General features: G+C 33.4%; 2 protein-coding genes and 1 long non-coding RNA gene across 6 annotated transcripts in view; 2 read left to right on the top strand and 1 right to left on the bottom strand.

Moving 5' to 3' along the window:
• Nucleotides 1–7,732, bottom strand: part of LOC147079868 (polypeptide N-acetylgalactosaminyltransferase 35A-like) — a 51,315-nt gene extending 43,583 nt beyond the window's left edge. The window contains exons 1-2 of one of the 4 annotated variants that reach the window (XM_085945225.1): nt 7,641–7,732; nt 1,429–1,572 (exon numbers count right to left, since the gene is read on the bottom strand). The gene's annotated coding sequence lies outside the window, so the exon portion shown is untranslated. Of the gene's footprint in view, nt 1–1,428; nt 1,573–7,436 lie in introns of those variants that run through there. The other 3 variants (XM_085945232.1, XM_085945239.1, XM_085945248.1) reach the window with 3 other exon arrangements.
• A 1,141-nt stretch (nt 7,733–8,873) lies between these two features.
• LOC147079867 (uncharacterized) lies at nt 8,874–12,388 on the top strand. Its single transcript, XR_015070717.1, has 3 exons — nt 8,874–8,976; nt 9,068–9,298; nt 11,206–12,388. It is a non-coding gene; the product is annotated as an uncharacterized LOC147079867 (long non-coding RNA).
• A 3,790-nt stretch (nt 12,389–16,178) lies between these two features.
• LOC147079866 (structural maintenance of chromosomes protein 3-like) overlaps nt 16,179–23,907 on the top strand; it is a 29,520-nt gene continuing 21,791 nt past the window's right edge. Inside the window, exons 1-6 of the mRNA XM_085947606.1 lie at nt 16,179–16,272; nt 16,349–16,460; nt 17,453–17,592; nt 18,504–18,662; nt 21,411–21,536; nt 22,827–22,994. Of these exons, the coding sequence (XP_085803732.1) occupies nt 16,258–16,272; nt 16,349–16,460; nt 17,453–17,592; nt 18,504–18,662; nt 21,411–21,536; nt 22,827–22,994 (720 nt within the window). The 5' untranslated portion in view covers nt 16,179–16,257. The remainder of the gene's footprint in view (nt 16,273–16,348; nt 16,461–17,452; nt 17,593–18,503; nt 18,663–21,410; nt 21,537–22,826; nt 22,995–23,907) is intronic.

Below are 23,907 nucleotides of genomic sequence, written 5' to 3'. Positions count from 1 at the left end.
GCGAAATCAACCAAGCTTTAAATAATATGAAACACGGACTTGGCGCTTTTTGTAATAAATCAAGACTTAAAATATTTTTTTTCGTAGGGTTATGTCGCGTTTTGGAATTTATAGATCAATACATATTGTGTAAAATTATACAAAGAATATGTGCGTATTTTTTCTCGATTTTGACCAAATGTGGATTTATCGCTTTTTGGAATTAGACGCCTCATATACTTATCTAAATGACGAATGACATTCATGAGTGAGCACGGGCTGAAAGATTGGAAATGTGTTTTTTTCTATTTCAAAATCTTTTAATTGTGTATTATTTTATTACAGATTCAAGGCCAACTTCATATAACTAATAAAAAATACTGTTTGTTTCTACGAATAAAAAAAGACAGGAAGGAAGATGTGTACAAATCACGGCAATCAGAAAGGCCGGCAAATATGGCCGACAATGCGTGATACACAAACATAAAATACACAAAATTACAAACACATTCGAAGTTTGCCGCACACGTACAGACCACGTGATATTTGTTTACGCAAAATCGTCGCTTTTCAAAATGGCGAATTTGATTGCCAGATTTTACTGCGATGAATCAGTATGTTCCTTCTTGTCTTTTTTATTCGTAGGTTTGTTTACTATGTACACCGAGAAACTTGCATTTATAAAATCGGAAACTATTTTTACAGAAGAGTTTTGGAATATAATGTAACCAAAACTGGAAAAAATTCTATCATGGGTGTTGACTTCCTGAATTAGTTAACCCCAGGTCCATGCCACTACGTGAACCACAGTGGATATTAAGCCATTTCCACACTGGCAACCTCATTAAATTTTACAATACTTACCATTATTGCTTAAGAAATTTTACGATAATCATCATAATTATCGTAAAATCTAACGAGGTTGCCAGCAACTTAACTTGTTGCCAGTGTGGACCCGGCATTAGATGCACAAAACTTAAATAATATATATTATAAAGAAAAAATTAAAATTATAAATATTTATGATTTATGTCTTCGAGAGCCCTGATGAAATATGAGTCGGATCGAGTCGTAGAGCAAATTTATTGACACGACCTTTTTATATTAACTAGTAGACCAGATATTATGGACCACATGTTAAAAAATCATATTTTCAATTCTCAAGGCCAATTCTGTAGAACGTCCCCTTAAGAGGCCAACCATAGATGGAAACCGCATATAGTTTTGAACCGTATGCCGTATTAAACTTGTAATTTCTGTTCATGGAAATATAATTTCACTACTAGTTTCAGTGGGGCAGTAATATTATTTATATGCATAAAATGTATTTTTCCCACCATATACCGTGTATTGCAAGTGCAAAAACAGTGTTTTTTTTCCAAGATGTTCAATCTGGCGCTCACTTAACAAGTCAACTATTCTTAAACAAAATTGAAAAAAATTACTTACACGTTCAAAATGTTGTAAGTACACGCCTAGTAAGTGCTTTCCAAATATCCGCATGTCAAGTTAGCCTTCAGTGCATTCCAACTTTCCGTTGAAACTTTGAGAGAACACTTCTCATGGTCCTTTGTTAAATCGTTTTTTAGACTTCTGAAACAATTTATCAAAGTAAATATTAACATTATATTGGAATTATAAACAAACCTTTTGGATTGATTTTCAAAAGAACCTCACTGCAGTGCTGCCTCATACTGATTCCTAATGGCAGTTTTACAAACATATCATATAAGCGTGAAGTTCGATAGTTTTGACAGAAAATATGACATAGTTAGAGTGACACCGAGCGAGAGAAAACAATGCAGTAGGCTTCATGTAAGAGCAGTCGGAAATAATAACAGTGACAATAATTAATGTAATGGTTAAAGTTGTTTCACTATAAAACAAAGTTAAATTATTTAATTATGTTAACAACTGTTTAGTGCTATAATCTTACTCATAGAATAACAACTATGTACTTAGAAGATAAATTACCATATTCAACCTTAATCGAAACATAATAATTATGGTCCTTCACAGAGTGGTAAGTAGTTGTATTAACAGATTTTTTACGAGGAATAGTTGTTAATCACAAATTAACCATTTTCCCAGCCAATGAAAATTATGTTAAGGCGCGTGTTTGAACATGTACCTAACCAAATTTTTTTTAATTTTTTTTTAAACGGTACATGTTCAAACACGCGCGTCAATATAATTTTACTCCCTACTTCAATTATAGTTTGTCAATTTATGGCTACGGCCGTATGTTGTAGCTTAACCACTGGGGAATGACAAAAGAAATGGCGTATTTCAAAAAAACACTACCTTATTCTTAGGTCAATAATTATTATAAAGCAATCATTATTCATAAGATGTTTATCACACTTGAATGGTCAAAGACATAGCTTATAATAAGTATCTTTAGAATCATCTTCAAATGTGTTAATCTTGCCGATTTTTTGAATAATAAAATGCCTTATTCTTGTCAAATTTGGGATCACAGAGATTATCAATATAATTTTTTATCGTGAATATTTTACAAAAATTATCTCGTAATAAATTATACTAATGGTTTCATAAATGCGTTTAAAAATTAATAAATGTAAAAAATCTTAACACCACTGCACAGTTATGTACCGAAATATGACTATATTCTAAAACATTAGAGCGAGAGGTTTAAAAGAATACTATTTTATGTAACAAAAATACTTTATGCAGTCATCAAATGTTTAAAATAACTATAAAGGATAATAAGGCTTCAAAATTATATAAATAGATTATCTATAACGTTTAAGGAGTGTCCAGGATCATGGTTTGAAAATACAATAAAAACTCAATTTGGACCTTCGACGAGCATGTACCCCCTTAAGAATGTCTGGAATTATTAATTTATTTAAATAGCTTGCGGTGCCCGTAGATATTTTTTGTGATGCACAGTGTGAATATCGCTAGTTTTTAGCTATTTTCCTACTCTCCTACTGCTGGAGATTTGTTTATTCTGTTTCAAATCATAATTGCTACAGATATGTTCCGTATTCTTTGCATTCTATTAAAATTGGAGTTATACTCTATTTAAAAAATAAACTGTGTTATTTTGTGGTTGTAGTGAAAAGGTGAAATTATTCATCTTTTCATACCTATCTAAATTTTTTGAATGAATTTATTCATCCAGCGCATCTATTCTATACACAAGACTGCTATCGGCGGTTATCGAGGATATGAGAATATATGTATTTGCCAGACCCAGGATTCAAACCTGGGACCCACCCACGACATTATAGCTCGACATGTAAGCCGCTCGGCCATTGTGGGAAAATTTCATTCCTTACCTGGGTAATATTCAAATATCTATACGGATATTATGAAGACCACGAATAAGTACTTACTTTAAGACTAAAATGTGACGTTTAACAGTGACATGTCACCCATAACAATTTTTTCCTATATTATGTAATTTGGAAAAGATATTCAATTTTGTTTTTTTTTCAAAGTTGAAAAATAGTCGGAAATTAGTTTAAAACCCAAAGCCCAACACAACCTACGGTAAAGATAAATTCATATCATCAAAAAATACTTGATTCCCAAAATTCACATTTTTTTAATGTAAAAAAAATGAATATTATGCCACACCAATGTATACCATGTAAGACAATTAAAAATCATTATTATGCAAAAAACGCAAGAATGCCCATTGGCAGAAAGTTGAATTTTCCATAAACAATCTTGCTTTAGTGTCCTAGCACAACCTACTGAAGAAACATGCAAACAAATGAAAATGGCGGAGTGATGCGTGCCCCATAGGTTTTCATTTGTTTCGCGGTTACATCAGTGGCGAAGGGTGGAAGTAGGCTGTTAAGACGCGACATAAATAGTGCACACTAAACTTTGTCGGTCAAACGTATTTGCTTTCATTGAACTAAGACTACATACAAAGCGTAGATAGTGTTTGTTAGTTGTTAAAATCCAATTAAACCCTGCCTAATAATAACAATCAAAAAATACACAATTTTACAAATTTTATAGACAGAAGAATATTTTTTATCGATTATGGTTTGGTTGGCAGGGCTTAATGAATTTTAAAATACTAACCAATACCACCTGTGATATATATTCTTTATTCAATGAAAGCAAATAAGAATAACTGAAAAGGTGTGCACTATTTCTGACAAATCGCCCATAGCATATCTAAACTATCATGGTTTGGTTTGAGCAGGGTTTAATTGAATTTTAAAAACTAACCAGCACCATTTTCTTGTATTCTTAGTTCAATGAAATCAAATAAGTATGACTGACAGAGTTTATTGTGTATGTGTTGGATTTGGCAAATTTCTTCTGCCACGTGAACTCATCTAAGTAAGATTGCCGGGCGGATTCGGGGATACCATACATTGCTTTTAGCCTTTGTTTAGCATGCGCCCAAGTTCTCTCAATTATATTGGTATGAACCCTAGTTTCTATTTCAAGATTTATGTAACTTTGATTGTGTTTCGTTTACCGTCACATGCTCGTAAGCAGGTTCAATAGGTATTTGCGAAATTATCATTATAGGCGCGGCACTGATTACAATAAATTATCGAACCAGTAGCCATATCGTCTGCAATGAATGGCAGAAGAATGTCAGCCTTACGGTTAGGTACCGACGATAAAGATAGCTCTTTGGTTGGTTTACAGACGCCAAAAACCCATTTTTCTTTACGGTACCGTCCACGGTGGGATTTGCACCGTGCAAATACGGATTCAGCAATCTTTACCACTTCTCCATCACCATCATTTTAATGTAAAGATTGGTAAAGGTAAAAGTGGTGTATTAGTATAAAAATTTGCCTTAGGACAAGAAATGATCGAGGAGAAAGACTACTACAATTCCGCCTGGAAAAGAATATGGTTCTGAGTAACACACTATTCAAATTTTCAGCATGATTGCTGTATTCGTGGAAAATCCCACTAGATGGTAGCAATAACACTGTAAGAAATCCAATTGACTATATGTATATATTGGCAATCGTTATAGACATAGAGTAACATCTACTAAAACTTATCCAGGAATCGACAACTTATCTGACCACAATAATGTTGTAACTACAGTAAAAATTATATTAAAAATGTTGCCGAGGGAACCACGCACAACCCAATGTGTTGACATTAATCAACTAATATAACAGACAGGATAAAAGATGTGTTCTCCTCCATATTCAATAATCAATCAATATATAAAAGAACAGCTAAGAAACAAAAATGGACGACAGATGAGATTCTATCTTTACTGAACGAAAAAAGAAAAAGGAAAAATAAAAATGAAACTCAACACAGGAGAATTCATAACACCATCAAAGCAAAGATTCACACCGCTAAAGAAGAATGGATGTGCGGCCAATGCAAAGAAATTGAAAATCTCCAACAAAAACACGATTTCTTTAATATAGACAAGAAAAACGGAAACATTAGGAATAAGGAGAGGAATGTCATCAACTACCTTAAATGACGAAGATGGGATACTAGATATCATACTAGATATCATACTAGATATCATACTAGATATAGAAAAGAAACTAATTCGTTGGAAAGAATAATTATATGAATAATTGATGATGATAGGGGACCAATTGGCTATATTTTTGATGAGTGTGATCGAGTCCCAGCCATAAATAGAGCACAAATAATATAAAACTCTAAAAATAGTAAGGCTGTTGGCCCTAATAATAATATACAATGAACTGAAAAAATTATTAGAAGACCGATTAAAAAGTCCAGACTCTAGTACCTAGATTTGTTTAACAAAATTTACAAAAGGGCATCACTCCTGATTGGTTGAAGTGAACATTTGTCCCAAAAAAGGGGTTGAGAGCAATTAGGACCACATGCTCAAGATATTGATAAAAATCATTCATAATAGGGTTTTTCGAAAATGCAAAGACAATAATGACACACAATTTGACTTCAGAAGTGGTTTGTGCACTCGCGAAGCACTTTCAGCTTGAATGCTCTACTGCAAAGATTGCAAGATATTAATGATGATGTTTATGTGTTTCATCGATTACGCAAAAGCATTTGATGGTGTTAAGCATCCTCAACTTATCAAACTCCTACTGGAGAAAGATGTCGATGCAAGAGACATTCAACTGATAACTAACCTATATTGGACACGGACAGTAAATATTACGATTGAAAACGAAATCAGTGTGAGACAAAAATTCATACGACAGGGGTGTATATTGCCACATCTAGTATTTAATCTGTACTCGGAAGCTATTTTCAAGGACGCTTTAAAATCGGCAGGTATTGTGGTTAATAGGAAACTTATCAATATATAGTATGCCAATAACACAGTGCCGGTTGCTGATAGCTTAAAGAGTTTGCATCAATTGGTAGAAAGGGTTTTAATGAGGTCAGCAATTCTTATGGTTTAAAAACTAACCTCAAGCAAACACAATTACTTATTATTAATGTCAAAAATAGTGACACCAACACCAACACAATTTTTGTCATTAACAGTGAACCAATTGAATGTGTGACCCACTTTAAATATTTAGGAACATGGGTCAATGAGAAATGGGACCAGTCTCAGGAAACAATAACTAGAATTGAGATTGCAGTGCTTTTTTTCAAAATGACACGCCTCCATAGCAATCAAGGCCTTAACTTAAGTCTGAGACTGCGTATGGGTCATTCTTGTTCTCTCGATTCTTTTTTATGGTACGGAAGTATGGACTCTAAACCAAGAGATTTTACGGAGAGTTAAGGCTTTCGAGGTGTGACTGTATAGATGCATCCTCAAAATTCCTTGGACTGACCAGGTGACAAATGTTGAAGTTCTCAATCGAATGGCTAAAGACTAAGAAGTTCTGCAGAGTATGAAAACCAGAAAACTAAAGTACCTCAGCCACATAATGAGAGGACAAAAGTACAGCATTCCCCAATTTGTCATCCAAGGAAAGATCTGCGGTAAGCAAAGCAACGGTTGATGCTGCATATCGTGGCTCAAGAACCTCTATAAATGATACGAGTGCAGCTTCATTGAACTGTTCCAGGTAGCAGATGATATGGCAAAGATCGCCCTGATGGTGGCCAACCTCCACTAGGGGATGGAGTGATAAGAAATAATTTTTATATTTTGCTGTGGTTTTCTGTGGTGGTGGACAGTTTTATTGGGTAAGTGATGAGTGAAGTAGCAGGTAAGCTGTTGTACATTAGAGCCCAGATGGGGTATATGTTCACTGTGATTTCTACATTTAAAAATGTGAATTACGACTAGGTTTTTTTAGCGTTATTGTAGGTACTATAAGCCAATATATGTTTGGGTTATGTTGTTAGGTTTTGGATGCCTATTATGATTTAAAAGTCCATGACCACAGAAACGATATAGAGTAGGTACTTTATTTTTATCATAAGCAAGCAAAAATCCTAAATGTCAAAGGCTAATGAAATGGATGAGGTTAACTACGAGCATAAAATAATTATTTTATAACTTAATTAAGTACCTACGACTGTTTTCTAATGTGTACAGCAATATGAAAGTAGCAAAATACGATAATTAGTTCAATAGACAACTTTACTGGTGTCAAACATGAATTTCTTTGAAGTATTCAATTAAATGTAAAACAATGAATCCGCCGTTAACTATTTTCAAACATAAATAAGCAAGACGTAACGTTCACTCAAACACTAGAAGCAAGCTCACATACCGACAACACGATAATAAAAAACGCAAGCATCTAAACACGGCACCATCAGTATTCATGCGTTGCGTATCAATCTGACACAAATACAAAATACCAGTGTTGCCATCTTTTCAAAGTGCAAAGTGGAATAAGATTACAAAGCAGTGTTGCCATATTTTTAAAGTGGAATTATAGTACCGAGTCTCCCAAATTATAGTATTTCGGCCAAAAATATAGTACGCGTTGAATGACGAATACTTTTCTGCATTTTCCAAAAATTTCGCGTAAAGTAATTAACGTCACCTTTTTTTAGACAAAAATTCAAATGTAAAGTAATAACGTCTCGTTTTTCAGACAAAACTTCAACTGTAAGGTGATTAACATCTCATTTTTTTAGACAAAAAATGAAATGTAAGGTGATTAACGTCTCCTTTTTTTAGACAAAAATTCAAATAGAAGGTGATTAACGTCTCGTTTTTTTAGACAAAAGTTAAAAAGTTAGGTATTTTAGTCCTCCCGAACAGGTCCATTTACCTGGATCACCCAATGTTAAAACTCCAACTTTTTTGGGTGCATTTGTTTGTGCATCGTTAGTGCACGTTTGTGCACGATTTTTTTTCGTTTTATAATAACCGAAAAATTCCAATTTCAAATTGGATGTTCCAGCTAAACGTTGGGACAACCAATGTTGTATGCAAAACCTGACTGCGTGGGTTTAAAAAAAAAATTTTTAGTGAATTCTCTTGTCGCATAACTAATGGGCAATTCTGTATACTTTTTAATTTTTTTTCTCATATAGTGCGTGAGATATTTGATATGAAATATTTGATGAACGTTAACTAGAACCACCCAACAAACTTTTTTAACTTTTTATTAGGTAATCAATTTGTCTATTATTGGCTTACGTTTTTTAGCCTCCCCAAACCAAAGCGAATATTCGCAGCGAATTCGCAACGCCCTCGCTATCGCTGTCGCTACCGCTTGGATTTGATGCGAATTTCGCGTTTGGCCCCACACCAAGCGTCAGCGACGCAGCCATAGACTAAATAATTTTATTTACGCGCCAGATTTAAAATTGTAAATATTATTAATATTTTACGCCAATTATTCTATAATTTTTATGAATTAAATATAAAAAATACACGTACACTATAGCGCTTTCAGAATTGCTACAACTTTTACCCACTTCGCGTTAAGTGTATTTTAATTATCTGAAAACAAGATGGCAGCATTGGAGGCAGCCATAGACTAAATACTAATGTCAAAGTGACAAGTCTTGACAAACAAACAAAATGTACTCAACAACGAACGACGAAGAAGCGTTTTTATTACTATGCTTGGAAGAGGATGATAATGCCAGGTTTGACTATTCACACCATTACGTGTTTTATTTATTTTCATCCAATTCATAAACCATTTTCGACTAATTTACCTACTATTTTTCTTCTCAGGGAAAAAAGAAAATGGATTCATGACATCAATTTACAGAGAAGAAGGTATGGAGAATACCACACTTTGATGCCTCAACTACGCAAATATGAAAAGCGTTTCTACATTTATTTTCGTATGACCTTCGAATGTTTTGACGAAATATTGAATGCCATCACAAATGACATTCGAAAATGTGATACAAACTATCGCGAAGCCATCTCGCCTGATGAACGGCTAAGTATTGCATTGAGGTAAAAAAAGATGATGTATAATGATATAATTAAGTATTATTATCAACATGTCTAAATAGAATCACAAAGATTATGGGGAATATATATTCGCACAATTCAATAGACTGTTTTCACAAAGCACTGACAACATTTAAAAAGATGTTTATCACATCGGAAATGGATGATATTCACAAATCAACTACAACTGTCAAATGATCGATTTGCAAAATACATAATTTATATTCATTGCTCAATTCTATATTGTCAGTGAGTTATTGTAATTTCATCGATTTAGTGTGAAGTTGACATTAGCGTGTACCTATTCATTAGTAATATAGTCTTATTTCCCATGAGTATACCTCACAAGTATGCTCTTTTTCTTTGATCTCCACAGCCTACCTCTTTCCAAAAGTCACCCTTTGCCAGTACTGTCTATACCTACTCACTGTACTACTTTACCAGTTGGCATTGCATTTTAGCAAATTACAATATTTAATCAATAAAAATTATAGTGTGTTTTAGGTGTATGGATGGGGAGATATGTAATAAAATATCTTGAAAATTTATAATAAATTTATTAAACACAATAATTCCGGAACATAAACACAAAACTTTGGAAATAAAAATAGTGAGATGAAAAAAAAGTAATTTAAGTAAAGATTAAAAGGCAAGGAAACAGTAAATAGTAAAAACACACATACAACTTCCTGGCATAACAGATATTAAACATGCATCTATGTAAATCAATAAAATAAATCATTATAAGATCACACATTTTTCTCATCATCTCTCTGTCAAGTTATTACACATTACACGTTTTCACATGAAAGTGAACATAGCATTTAGGTATATTATGTAATATTATGATAACATTGAAAACAAAATTTATTTATGTACTTACTTCCATTATTATTTTTATATACATTAATACTGAATGATCGTTTTGACATTATATTATATTATTGCAAATTTATGAACAGTATTACTATTCAAAATTTGTTTGCCGCTGGTTTCCTGTAAACCGACAAGAATCGTGTTTTATTTAGACATGAATTTTATCTCAGTACTATACTTACGCTACGGTACTACACCCACGGTGGCCGCACGGCTTAAGCGTTGGACTATCACGCCATGGGTCTCAGGTTCGAATCTTGGGTCTGGCAAGTACGCATATTGTTTTTCAATTTGTGTGTGAGTCAGGGTATGGACCTAATAGGTTGAGCAAGTGGCTGACATCCATTTCTCGTAAAAAAACAAAAATCTGTCAATACAAACCTCCACTCTGTGGAGGCCCATATGATCCTATCAGGATCGGACATGGTCGGGAAAAAAAATAAATAAAAATGACTATAAGAAATTATAAATAAATACCTACTGATCTAGATTGAAAAAGGCAGTTAGGTATATACAGCAAAGTAGAAGATACTATTCAGTATAGACGTTTAGAGAATTGGGTTTAATTACATACATAACATTAACTATGAAAAAAGATGATGGCAACTCATGCGTGTACAGTAATTCTTGACCATTACAATAAGCAATTCCATGATGAAGAACATAATATAATAGGGCACAATAATATCTGGACATATTTTTAGTTCAATAGATTTCTAAAATAAAACTATTCAAAATTAATATTTATTTCAATTCAATTCAAATATCAATTTTTTCAATCTCCGTATCTTCGTGGCCATCCAATCAAAACTTTTTATGTCGTCAGGTTCTTCGCATATGTTGGATGACGTTTTGGCGAACGTCAGAAATGGTCGGAACGACGACATTTGGTCGGCCTACATCCATTTCTTTTTATATATGTTTTCTTGGCCGGTTTTTGTTTTTCTGGACCGGAGATCCTTTGCATATGTGTCCCGTAAATTCTTCCATCTTTTTTTAGCTTGTTCACCTAAACAAAAATAATTATTTTACAGATTTCTTGCGACCGGTGATACTTTCTACACAATTGGCCATAGTTTTCAACAGTGAGTGCAATCGTGACACAAGTTTGTGAAGCTATATGCAGAAAATTAGAAAGTGAATATTTACCCCAACCTACAACAGAAACTTGGAAACAATCTGCTGAAGGGTTTAAGAATTTATGGCAATTTCCTAACTGTATCGGCAGTGTAGACGGTAAGCACGTCACCATCAAGTGTCCAGGCAAAACTGGCTCTAACTACTGGTGCTATTTAAATAAATTTTCAATCGTGCTTATGGCTATCGTTGGACCAGATTATAAATTCATATGCGTCGACATTGGTGGTTTTGGCAAGAACAGCGATGGAGGAATTTTCGAGACTTCCATCATGGGAAGACGATTTGAAGCAAATAAAATGAATGTTCCGGGACCTAAAAATCTCCCTGGACAGAATCAACCTTGCGAGCTCGTCTTAATCGGAGATGAAGCTTTCGGTCTGAAAACATATATAATGAGACCCTTCCCATATAGACAATCGAGGACAGATCCTTTGAAAGAAAATTACAATTTAAAACTCTGCGGTGCAAGAAGAGTAGTTGAAAATGCCTTTGGCATATTGGCTCAAAAATGGCGAATATTTTATAGACCAATAGAAACAAAAGTATCCACCACAATTCTTATTTGAAAACGACATGTGTTTTACATAATTTTGTGCGAACAAAAAATTGCAATGATCGGTTTTTTGAATTTTTAGAGCCACCGGAGCCTGAGCTTAGAGCTTTTACTAATTTAAACAACGATCCAAGACGTGCAGCGAGATTAGCATTTTCTACTCGAGAAAAGTTTGTAAACTATTTTAATGAATGAATACTAAAATTATTACAGGTATAGCCAAAAAGTTAAATTGAGATTAATCCTGTGCTGTTATGCTGCATTGCAGTGCCTTTAATAAAACTTACTGTCACTACATATTGAATATCATTCTCATATGGCATACCTATATCTAATAAATTCAACATAATACTCGTATATCATATTTCAATAAGTACTCAATATGATTAATAGTTTGTGCACATAACGTCTATTTAAAACTGACAATAATTTGGAATCAATATTAAAATAGATTCATACTAGGTACCTAGCAGTAAAACAATTAATTTAACAATAATTAATAGTGTCTAAAATTGTGTCTGATATAATTGATGTAATATAATATTGTAATATACATATTATATGTAATGTAATATACATATTATATGTATATTATGTATATTATGTATTATATGTATATTTCGTTATGGCTTACACCAAAACAAAATATGTCACATAACTATTACTTCAATATTTTTGCAGGATCATTCAATAAAAAATACTTGTGTAGGTTAAGAAAGTTTTATTAATTATTTTTGCACAGAATACAAGAAACTATTTATATAATAAGATTTATATTATAAAATATTGTAATAAAATGGACAAATATGAAAAAAAATTACAGCAGAATAAATTTTATATACCTAGGTAGAATTATTAGTCTTTGTCTGCCAGAAGAATTTTCAAAAGCATCCCCATCTCATTGTGATTTGACAGTTATTCCTACCTTATAATTATATCATATTTTATAATTTGTCTATGTATATTTATTTTTATATACTTACATGATATATATATATATATATATATATAACATGGTATAACATGTACATTTCTATTTTTGGCAAATATATTTCAATATTATGTAAATAGATATTTTGTTTTTTTTTACCTACCTGTTGTGTTATTTATGGTCATAACCAATTATTTATTCCGAAATAAACTAATAACCGTAGTATTTTGGATACTCCTGTTAATTACTAGAATTACTGTTATAAAAATTAAAAACAAAATGAATTCACTAATGTACACTATTTGAAAATACCTCAGAAATATATCGACCTACTAGAAAATATCTTTACTATAATTAATACTAAAATATGACACTGAGCAGGACTTGAACCGTTTGTGCCGAAGGTACTGACATCCGAGAAAGGTTTGGTGCAGTAATCTGTATGGGCGATGTTGAAATATGGTGGCTAAATCGCATCGTTTAACACAACTTCACTAATTATTATCCAACATACAATACACAATTATTCCTAATATGATAAAGTTTATTTTGTGGGTACCTAACTTTTTATATATACCTAATTTTGTTTTTGTTATGTTTTTGCCACCGCACTTGTAAAATGTATAGATTGATTTATTAAATTCCATACTAAAATGTACGTAAATTTATAATTACATTTTTACCACTAAGAAAGTTGTTTTGATTCTATTCATTCGCCATGTCTATATTCACCCCAACACTTAGGAAGAGAAAAAACACAAAATTGGCTGTTTCTTAATACCGTTAAGGGTAGTTGAAAAATGTTTATTTAATTATTTAAAACTTTACTACTACTACTTACTACTTAAAACTACTTTAACTGAGTCATTTACCTTGACAGCTGTTTCGGAACATTCAACAATAATTTGTGATTATAAAAGAGCTACAGGTCATGTAGCAAATTAAATACGCTTAGTTAAATAATAAATATGTACCAAATATTTTACAAAATATCTACACCACATACATCCATCGAATATGGTATATAAAATACAGATTCAAGTATCAAATAATTCTTGGATAAATAGATGTTTATGTAAGTAAATGTTTTTTTAAATACTTACATGATACTGTGTTGTATAACATTTATATTTTTGATTTTGATTTACATACTTAAATCTACCTACATAAATTTGTAATGTACAGTAGGTACTTAATTACATTTTTACCATTAAGACATTACCATTATTCGATTCTATCCACCCGCCATGTCTATAATCACCCCAACGCTGGATAGAAAGAGACATCACACAAAATTGGCTGTTTGATAATAAATGGTAGTTGAAAAATATTTTAGAGTATGATTATGTCCATAGAAACAGGTTTTAAGTCATTCATGTTTGTCCGAATAATGTGTAGCAGAAAAATAGAAATTTGAAAAAGGGTCTATTCAATATTCACCCCATTCTACGGCAAACATTTTTCTTAATAAAAATAGGTACATCAATAGAGGAATCATAAAATGGACCTTGGCCCTCGCCCACGCCTTATTCATCCTTGTATATTATATTATCACACTTATATATCAACTAACATTGTGCGCAAACGCCACTTTTGTTGATTGACACTTCACTTAGTTGATCTCTTTGTTCACGTGAAGTACAATAAAAGTATGTAGCAGCGAAGAACTAGAGACCGAAAATAGTGGAAGGAGCTAGAAGAGGCTTTCATCTAACAATGGAATGACCCCGACTGATGTTGATGATGAAATATTATTTTAATCCTGGTAATGCCGGGGGGGGTTTCATTTTTAATTTCTTCTGGTGCTTTGTACGTTGAAAGGTTGAAGATCTTTGCTAAAATTAAATTCATCACAAAGCATTAGTATATCTCCAACATTATTCAGGTAGGTATCCATGATGGTAATATATTATTATGTACTTAGAGGAAGTAGCTGACCTTTATATTTACATGCTCATAAAATTATTAATCTTATTGCCTAATGCAGACCAAGATATACCTACCTACATAATATTACATGAACAGAAGTTTAAGAACATCTCAATTAAGTTTAAAATGTTTGTAGGTATACAAATTAATGTGAAACAGAAAACATTGGTTATGTTAGGTAGGTACGTGGAACATGTAGATATTATCTTGGTTCGCGGTCGGAACTGGGCAAAACCAGTTTATTAGCTCAATATACCTATACATAATGAAGGAAATATATAGTAGGTATGTAGGTACATATCGTTTTTGTGATTGAGGTCTATTGATATCAACACAACCTAGGTACGTCGTACTGTAGGTAACCCAATAGTAAGTAGGATGTGTAAGGTTTTAGGTCTAAAACCTTACAAAATACCACCATGACGACATGGAGTACCTACTTATCTACCTATATGTATATTATATCTTTAGCCACAATAGAAATGCAATGCTGCATAATGTTAGATGCAAAAAAATAATCTTAAAGACTACCTACCTAACCTAAAAAAATATTATCAAGATATTATCGACGAATATACAATGGGTATTTACGTGACCGATACCGAATATGATTGAAGTATTGTAACTGATACCTAATTTTAACATTATTGATATGACTGCTCGAAAGTCGAAACCAAAACGTCAAACGATCGCAATAAGTTAGAACTGTCAGTGCACTAACAATCAAAGTTATAAAGTTTCTGTTATTAAAGGCTGTGCATGACGCAAATTAATAATATGTATTTTTTAAATATCCGGACCTTAGATTAAAGTTAATTATTTATAATAGCGTATTCATCCTGTCAAAAAACGTTACATACTTTGGTTAGACAAAGATACCTACATAATATTATTATGACGACCTTCATACCATTTTCAACAATTTCCCTGCCAATTTCATCCCATATCTTATCTTTCTTTCTTATGTTTTGTAGTCACTGTCAGAGAAATCATAAAGGATTGGATATTTCCGGACCAACTCGATCAGCTGCTCAATATCTTCGCCATTTTGATTTTACTAATTCCGAGGCGAAATCTGTCCGCCGCGAATAAATTCGCTGTCGACAGAGTTCCCGAAAATCGCAGCGAATATTCGCTGAAATTCGCACTCAAGACGAAAAGCGGTCGCGCAAGCGTGCTCTGTCCCGTAAGTCAATATCATCTTGATTGGCGAATAATTCGCCGCGAATATTCGCTTTGGTGTGTGGAGACCAATAAAATAGTTTTTAAATATATTATTTGACAGTACGTGTGTTAATTGATTTTCGTTTAGTATGATTATTTTATTTTCTTCCAATTTTCTAAATTTGATGGTATTTTTTAAATAAGTACACACCGGAAACCATCTGCATACAGCATATTAGTCTATGGTTTTTGGTTTGGATTGTTTGGATTTTATTAACTTTACCGCCGTCGAGCATAGCAGTACTGTTTCGCGGATGTTTATTTGTTGACGCACCAAACTTTTCGCAAACGTTTGCATCGTCAGGAACCATGCATATAAAACAGGTAATATAGGAAAATGTTGATAAATAGAGTGTTTATCTGAAACTTTGTATAATTTATTAAAACTTTTCATTTGCAGGTCGTAATCAGCGGCTTTAAAAGTTACTGCCTTCAAACTTTTGATGCGTTTGACAATGGAATAAATTTCGTCGTCGGCCAAAATGGTTCAGGAAAGAGCAATTTCTTCTATGGTATGATATTATTTTCATCGTTTATCATAACCACAAAACCTTTCTATAAAGTCTCTCTTATTTAAACAATATGGAGTCTTGTCAGTCGAATGCGGAAATGAGTTACTTAATTTTGAAATCATTACTTCTGCAGAATCAGGTCATATTTTAATTCATTAGACAACATTTACATTAAATATTTACACAATTTAGTAGTTCCTATTCCTAAAAATTCATTAAACCATCGTTTTATTAACTAAATATCCACACGAAAAAGTGGCGGAAGTAGCGTAAATGAGATGTGAAAATTTATAAATGTCAATGCTGCAAATTCAAGAGCTTTTGAACTCTTTTAATCCATGCGTGCAATCTTGAAACTGTATAATAAATAAAATAATGTGTGTTAAGAAGTGCGTTTTCGGCTGCGATAATAGATCGTGTTCACTGTTCAAAAAAATTGAAAATTATATTTTGTATAGAGTTCGTTTTTTATTTAAATTATTTTGAATTTGGAACTTGTATACTTAACTAAAATTATTTAAACTTAATAGGGGTATTTGGAAGTTATGAAAAAAATGTAAAGTTGGATACCTAGTACAAAAACAATGGGAATAATGCCTTTTTACAATTTTTTGCTGTCATATACGTTATCGGATATTGACGATGATTATGGCCATCTTTGTTCGGTCTGTTTGAATAGGACGGAGTGCTGAGCTCAAATCAGCTTCTGAAATTCTTGTCAGGGCGTTTTTTTTCTGCCGAGACCTCCCTTTCAGGAAGAGTTCCCTCGAACGAGTCGATACATAAGTCAATGTATGCCGGGATTCCTCTATTTTTAACTTCCTTGATGATTTATTTGGTTTTTTTCACTCTCGTCATTTGTAACTTTGTGTTTCCAAATGATACGGAACAAGCGTCTGTCCAAATTTTGAAAGCTTCAACTCTTTCCGAGCATTATCTATGTTATCGTTGACTCCTCCGCTATATGTTTAATCATCAAATTATATTTTCAGCTATTGAATTTGTGCTCAGTGAAGAATGGTCCTACTTGCCTCCCGAAGTAAGGTTGGAACTGTTTCATAAAGGAACCGACCCTCAAGTCAACACGGCATATGTTGAAATTATCTTCGACAATTCAGATCACAGAATTCCGGTAAGACAGAAACTACTTTAACCGACTGCACAGTAATAGAATTTACTTACAATATGTATTCTTACAACATACAGTCAAGCGGCATAATTAAAGAATTGTGCACTTTTAAATAAAAGCATGAACTTATGCATGATGAAAGGTGTAACCTGAGGGTCATTTTTAAGATATTGAGTTTGTCACAACATGATGTAAGCCACATTATATACCGTTAAATTCATTTGTTTCATGTTAATTCTCGATGCTTTTCTCTCTCATATCAGTCAATCGGTAAACACGGTCAAAGCTCACTCGAGGGTGTGGCGACCTCAGTCTCGGGTATCCACTCTTGAGAATTACCAGGCGTAAAACACTACTGATACTTGACACTATGTAGGGCTTCGTGATTCGCTCGATAAAGATCGAGTGTGGTGCGGGCTTTACCCAGGAACCCCTAAATTCCAAATCGGAGAATGGAGAATTCAGAGAAAAATTCAATTCTCTTTAATTACCGTCATATTTGATTAGTTTTCAGTTGAGACACGCACTTTATGCTGCTAAATATTAATTCGTAGTTAAAATTATCATTTTCCAAATACTAAGATGGTGGCTAAAATCACATTCTTTTTTCTGATTTGAATTAATTTTGATTGTTTATTCACTTATATTAAACACACAAAGTAGATAAGACTAGAGTGGACTAGTGTGTTTTCTGTCCATGGTGGTTTTTTGCAGACAGTGTTTAGATTGTACCATTGTAGTGTTGTGACGCTCGCTCATTTCCTGCACCCTTCCCAGACTATTTAACCTTATTATGTGCTACATTTATACATAATGTGATCCTGTAAAAATCCAATTAGCTGTCATAAATAATTAGATGGAAAGTCAAATATAATTTGCGTGTAAATAATGTAAGTATTCCTATTCCATTGCAGATTGACAGGGATGAAATTTATTTGCGGCGGGTGATCGGATCTAAAGACGATCAGTTTTTTCTCAACATGAAAAAAATCCCTCGGTCAAACGTGATAAATTTACTTGAAAGTGCAGGATTGTCAAACTCCAACCCGTATTACATTGTAAACAATGCACAGGTATGTCTCATATGCAATTAAAAATAACCCTAGCATACTTAATTTACCCTCTCCCAATTATACAGGTATTGTCTTAAAACAGTGGTTTCCAAACTTTATGTTACTACGCCTCCCTTTTAAAAAAAATCTAATCTTGGCGCAGACACCTTTTTAAATGGTCAAAAATGTACCAATACAGAAACGAAATAAAAATAATTAAAAATAAATAAGGTTTTACAACCTACTTATATTATATTAATTTTTAAATTAATTTGTTTTTCATGCGATGGATGTGCTTGTTTATTAGCACCAAGTTGTCTTTTTCTACTGAATGGGATCGATATTTGGATTTCATTTCAGCTAATGTAGAAAATCTTGTTTCACATAAATTTGATGTTACGAATGGTAGCAGTACTTTACTTACAACTTGCATTGCTTTTCTAGACAAAGTATTATATATTATTCTTTACTTTGATTCAACCAAAATTGAACTAGGGTTTTTGTTTCAATGAATTATCGCATGATATTTCTATCAGTTTTTCCTTTTCAATAGTAGTCAATCCAAAGTCATCACCATTCATTGACAAAAAATGGATTCTATCATGGGCCCCACATCCTGAAGCGGGTCCACCTACCTATCGCTAAGGTTAAGGGCAGTGTGCTGCTCTTAAGTTGTGTTTCCTAAATTATACACGGGATTTATCATTTTTAAGTATATCAAATGAGCCATTATGCGGAAAATGATCGTGAAGCGTGATAACGCTGTTTTTTTGGTTAATCGGTTTAAATTACGCGGCATACACCTATGCAAGCACTCACCAATATTACTTGGAGTAGACGGTCCAAACTGACCACGCGTCGCACGCTGTTAATCCGTAACTAAAATGTTTAACTGCCAATAATTATCTCTGAACGCCGTTTTCAGGATAATGCTCGTTTTCTGTATATGGGCTCAATAATTATCATATAGGTATTACATCAAATTGAAACGCACAACCACATATTTAAAATATTACTATTAGAGTAAATTTGTGATGTGTGTTAATCTCACTTAGCTGGTCGACCCGCCACGCCGGGCCCCCGGGCCCGAGCACTGTCAACCCCTCCCCCCTTGTGGAGGTCATGGATTCTATATCGACGCGAACTTTGTAATATCGATATCTTATAAAATAAATAAATAATTTGAAAAGTGCTATAGCAAACTGCTCAGTAAATAGATTTTTGTGTGCTTCAATATATCTGGCGCAGAAATCATTTAAAAGTCGAAACATGACGGACTTATTTTTTTGTAATTTTGATTTCCAAAGCTCCAATTTTTTTTTAATTTCAACCAAATAGACAAGTTTAACAATAAAGTTATCATTCCTAAACAAATTTGCCTCAAATTTCAATATTATGATTAGACCCTTTTATTTAATTTTTTCACGAGATAGCCAGCGCGCTTCACAATAGTATAGAAGTGAGGTATTATAAAATTAGTCTCCATAATATATATAACATATTATGATCAGACAGGTTTGCAAACAACCTTTTATAGGACTGTTTTTTATGTAGTTCGTAACTAGCGGCCGTTTTATAAACTATGCATTTGCAAACTTCATACCTGTGTCTACATTTGTGTTAAACTTTTCGCTCCTCCCTTTGGAACACTCCGCCCCTCCCCAGGGAGGCGCGCCTTCCAGTTTGGAAATCGGTGTCTTATAATATCACACCGAATTATATTTTTTATTATATTAAGTATTGTTAAAATATTAAAATAAATACAGTGTAAGCTTGATATAACGGACTTTGGATATAGTAGACTTTGGATATAACGGATAAAATATCTGGTCAAATGAGAAATTTGTTTAAAACATCCTGTTGATGCTTAAATCTAAGTGTCTCCGCTTGTAAAAAATGTTCTGCGCATGAGAATCATAAAATCATCAAAAAATTGTTATGTATGTTTATCTCGCTTATCTGGTTCACCCGCCACGCCGGGCCCCCCATAAGCTCGGACTCTCAGGGTAGAACCCTGTCAGCCCCCCTTGTGGGGGCCATGACTCTCGCACTCAAATTCGAGTCATTATGCTGTCCTGTCTGTACATTGAACGTAACGTACTGACGTTTGCAACGTTAGCCGCTAATTCCCACAGCTGCACAGCAGTTTAATATGTTTACTCGAAGTGAATGGATGCATTTATTACTCCATTCAATAAGTTTACAATGGTTAGAAGTAGATGATAGATACCACATCTTGACTGAAAGTTAAATAACAGATGAAGTTGTGATCTTGGAAAATGAGGATGGAAGTGAAAATGGCGAGGAAGATGAAACAGCATGCCCAAAAATGATACTTTGTCGATCTAATAACATTTGTTAACTATTTGTCAGATGACGAAATTCAACTATGTACATATATTTTCATAATTTTAGAGAATTGATTATAAAAAAACAGCAAACAATACTTGATTATTTTTTTCAAAGTAGGATTACCGAAAGCAAGTGCACTAACATCTAACATTAACGTCACTCCACAACGGATGCGTCTGGATATATCATCTGAAGATGAATAAACAATATTTTGTTTGTGTTTTTATATAACGGAGTCTCGGCTTTAACGGACACCCCCTCACCCCCATTAATTTGTTATATCGAGGTTCTCCTGTAATAATTGTAAATAGATTAGTATTGTAATACAGAAGTTAGTCGTTCCTGGGATGGATGAAGCTTGGGTGCGAAATATTGATTACTCATCTCTTGTTAAATATTTTGATGTTTGTATTTTAGATCAATCAAATGGCTACAGCCCCTGATTCGCAGCGACTGAAAATGCTGAGAGAAATGGCCGGAACCAGAGTGTACGATGAGAGAAGAGAAAAGTCACTTCTAATTCTCCGTGAATCTGATGAAAAGGTAATAAGCTGTGTTTTCACTGTTACTACTGATGCAGTGCTTGTGTTCGATGCTTGAAGGGTCTTGGCCAAGAACTTCGGGTTTCTCTTTCAAATATCAAGCCAAAATACATAAAACTTTTACGTTCATTGAAACAAGCTTAGGTATCACATTTATATTGATAATACAAATACATGGAAATATGTACATTTAATTCTTCACAAATTACAAATTTTCTCCAATAGTAAAAAAAGTCGACTAATATTTTTAAATATGCGATTGTGGGATGTATGTATTAATAAATACAATTTTACCTCAAACACCATTTTAAAAACGGCTTTAGGCGGCTCTCATATCAAAACTCGCCTCGTTCGACACGACGACGCGCACATCCATTTGCGACACTCGCGTCTCGAAACGTCAAAATAATTATATACTCCCATACAGACGCATTATGCAAAATGTAATTGAACGCTGAAGCAGAGATTATTATACGTTGGTATCTCAAAAATTTAAGTAGAAGGCGAATATATTGGATTCAGTCATAAAGTTGCAGCGTTCGTATGCCATTTTTCTTTATTTGATGTCTCAGTTTGATGTGTTGTGTGCGGAAAGACCATTGATGTTTAGCTAGTACAACAAATGTCCGCAACTAGAGCTTTGCGCAATCTCGGCGCGCACGACCATCAACATGCTAGAAGAGTCGATCCTCAAGATGTTGCATTTGTTGCTCTGTCGCACTCGATCAATTTGCGAAGCTCCATTTGATAACGTTTGTTATGTGGATTAACGATGACATCACATTGACGATTTCGACATGCGGCGCATGAGGCGAATTCGGATGTCCTAGCCGACTTAGAGTATCACAGTGTTTTTAACCTTAGCGATAGGTAGGGGTGCCCGCTTCAGGATGTGGGGTCCACGATTTGATGTATAAATTGTTAAACGTCTGGTGTGCCGCGGAATTCTGGATAGACCTTTGGTGTGCCATGGGTGAGAAAAGGTTGCGGAGCACTGGTCTATTACAATAGTTTTGAAACAAAGACTTTATAAACAGGCCGAATCAGTTATAAGCATTAGTATTCGGCCTGCTATCACGTGTCGGTATTGGTGCGAGTACCGAGTTCTAATGTCTAGTACCTACCGAGCCCATAGTTCAAGTAGTGATTACTAAACCCGTACAAACAAGCATCATGTCACAAAAAAAAGTTTTACCAGGTACCTACCTACATCTTCAAATCTTTGATATATTATATTCATCTGAGTACCGAGTCTTCATAAAACTGAATTATGTCTATGGAACGATTTCAGGATGTTGAAATAAATGAATTCCTTCGCACAATTGAGGAGCGTCTGAAGACATTGGAAAAGGAAAAAGAAGATTTGAAAGAATATCAAAGAGGGGACAGGTCAAAGCACTTCTTGGAGGTTATCATCCACGAAACTGAACACAAGGAGAAGAAAAGGAAACTGGAAGAGGTATGTCATAGGATGTCAGTTAGGATTGTGTCTCGTGTGTCAAAAGAATTGTTAGATATGTTACATCTGCACATTTCGGTAAGAAAATGTCAACCACAAAATATTGGTGGCATGCCAGGTAGTGCACAAATGTAACCGTATATTGATAAATATCGAGGGCTTAGTGTCAAACAACACTATCTACAAAAGTGCAACTTTACAGGAGAGCCAAAAATCGTTATTTTAGATTCCTGTAACTCAACAAGGGAAATGTTTATTTAAACCTTATGTTAATATTTTATAATTTATTGTGTATTGTACATTTATCTTGCTTATGATGATGTTAAAATTTATAGGGATAGTTTTTAAAAAATATGAAAACAAGGGTAACTTATGTAGTTAGCGTTAAACTTTACTGACGATTTAATAAGAAATTAGAAAAGATTGAGATAACGTTGTTTGACTATCATGTAGCCGTAAATGTAAAATAACGTTATGTCAAAAAAAAAAAAAAAACACTTTTTTGTAGATAACGTTGTCTGACTTTAAGCACTCGATATGTTATACAGAGGATTTGTAAAGAGTGATAACTGATTTTTAAAATTATCAAATCTTATGGGTTTTGATTTATTTATGAACAAAGTACTTAATTTTACAACATTTTTCTTAGCTCGTATTCTCATTTGTCCCGTGGTTTTTTGTCTGGTACAAATCTTGCAATCGATTTTTAACTAACTTCCCGACTAGCTAGACATTTGCAACTTTTAGAATATATCAGAACACGATGCCAATGCATTTTTTTTTAATACTTTTAGCCATCTTTAAGTAGAATCCAATTCATTTTCAGTTAATTCTGTTTTGTATGAAAAGTTATTTCGACACCATTATTAGTTGCTAAACGGATTGTCCTAGCGACTAAATTATTAATATATAC

The sequence above is a fragment of the Rhyacophila brunnea genome, unplaced genomic scaffold (assembly GCF_057557595.1).
Source record: "Rhyacophila brunnea isolate RB1 unplaced genomic scaffold, BYU_Rbru_1.0 scaffold_1, whole genome shotgun sequence".
NCBI lineage: Eukaryota > Metazoa > Arthropoda > Insecta > Trichoptera > Rhyacophilidae > Rhyacophila > Rhyacophila brunnea.
Note: the sequence above shows the minus strand (reverse complement) of the source record. Positions and strands in the feature narration are given on the sequence as shown.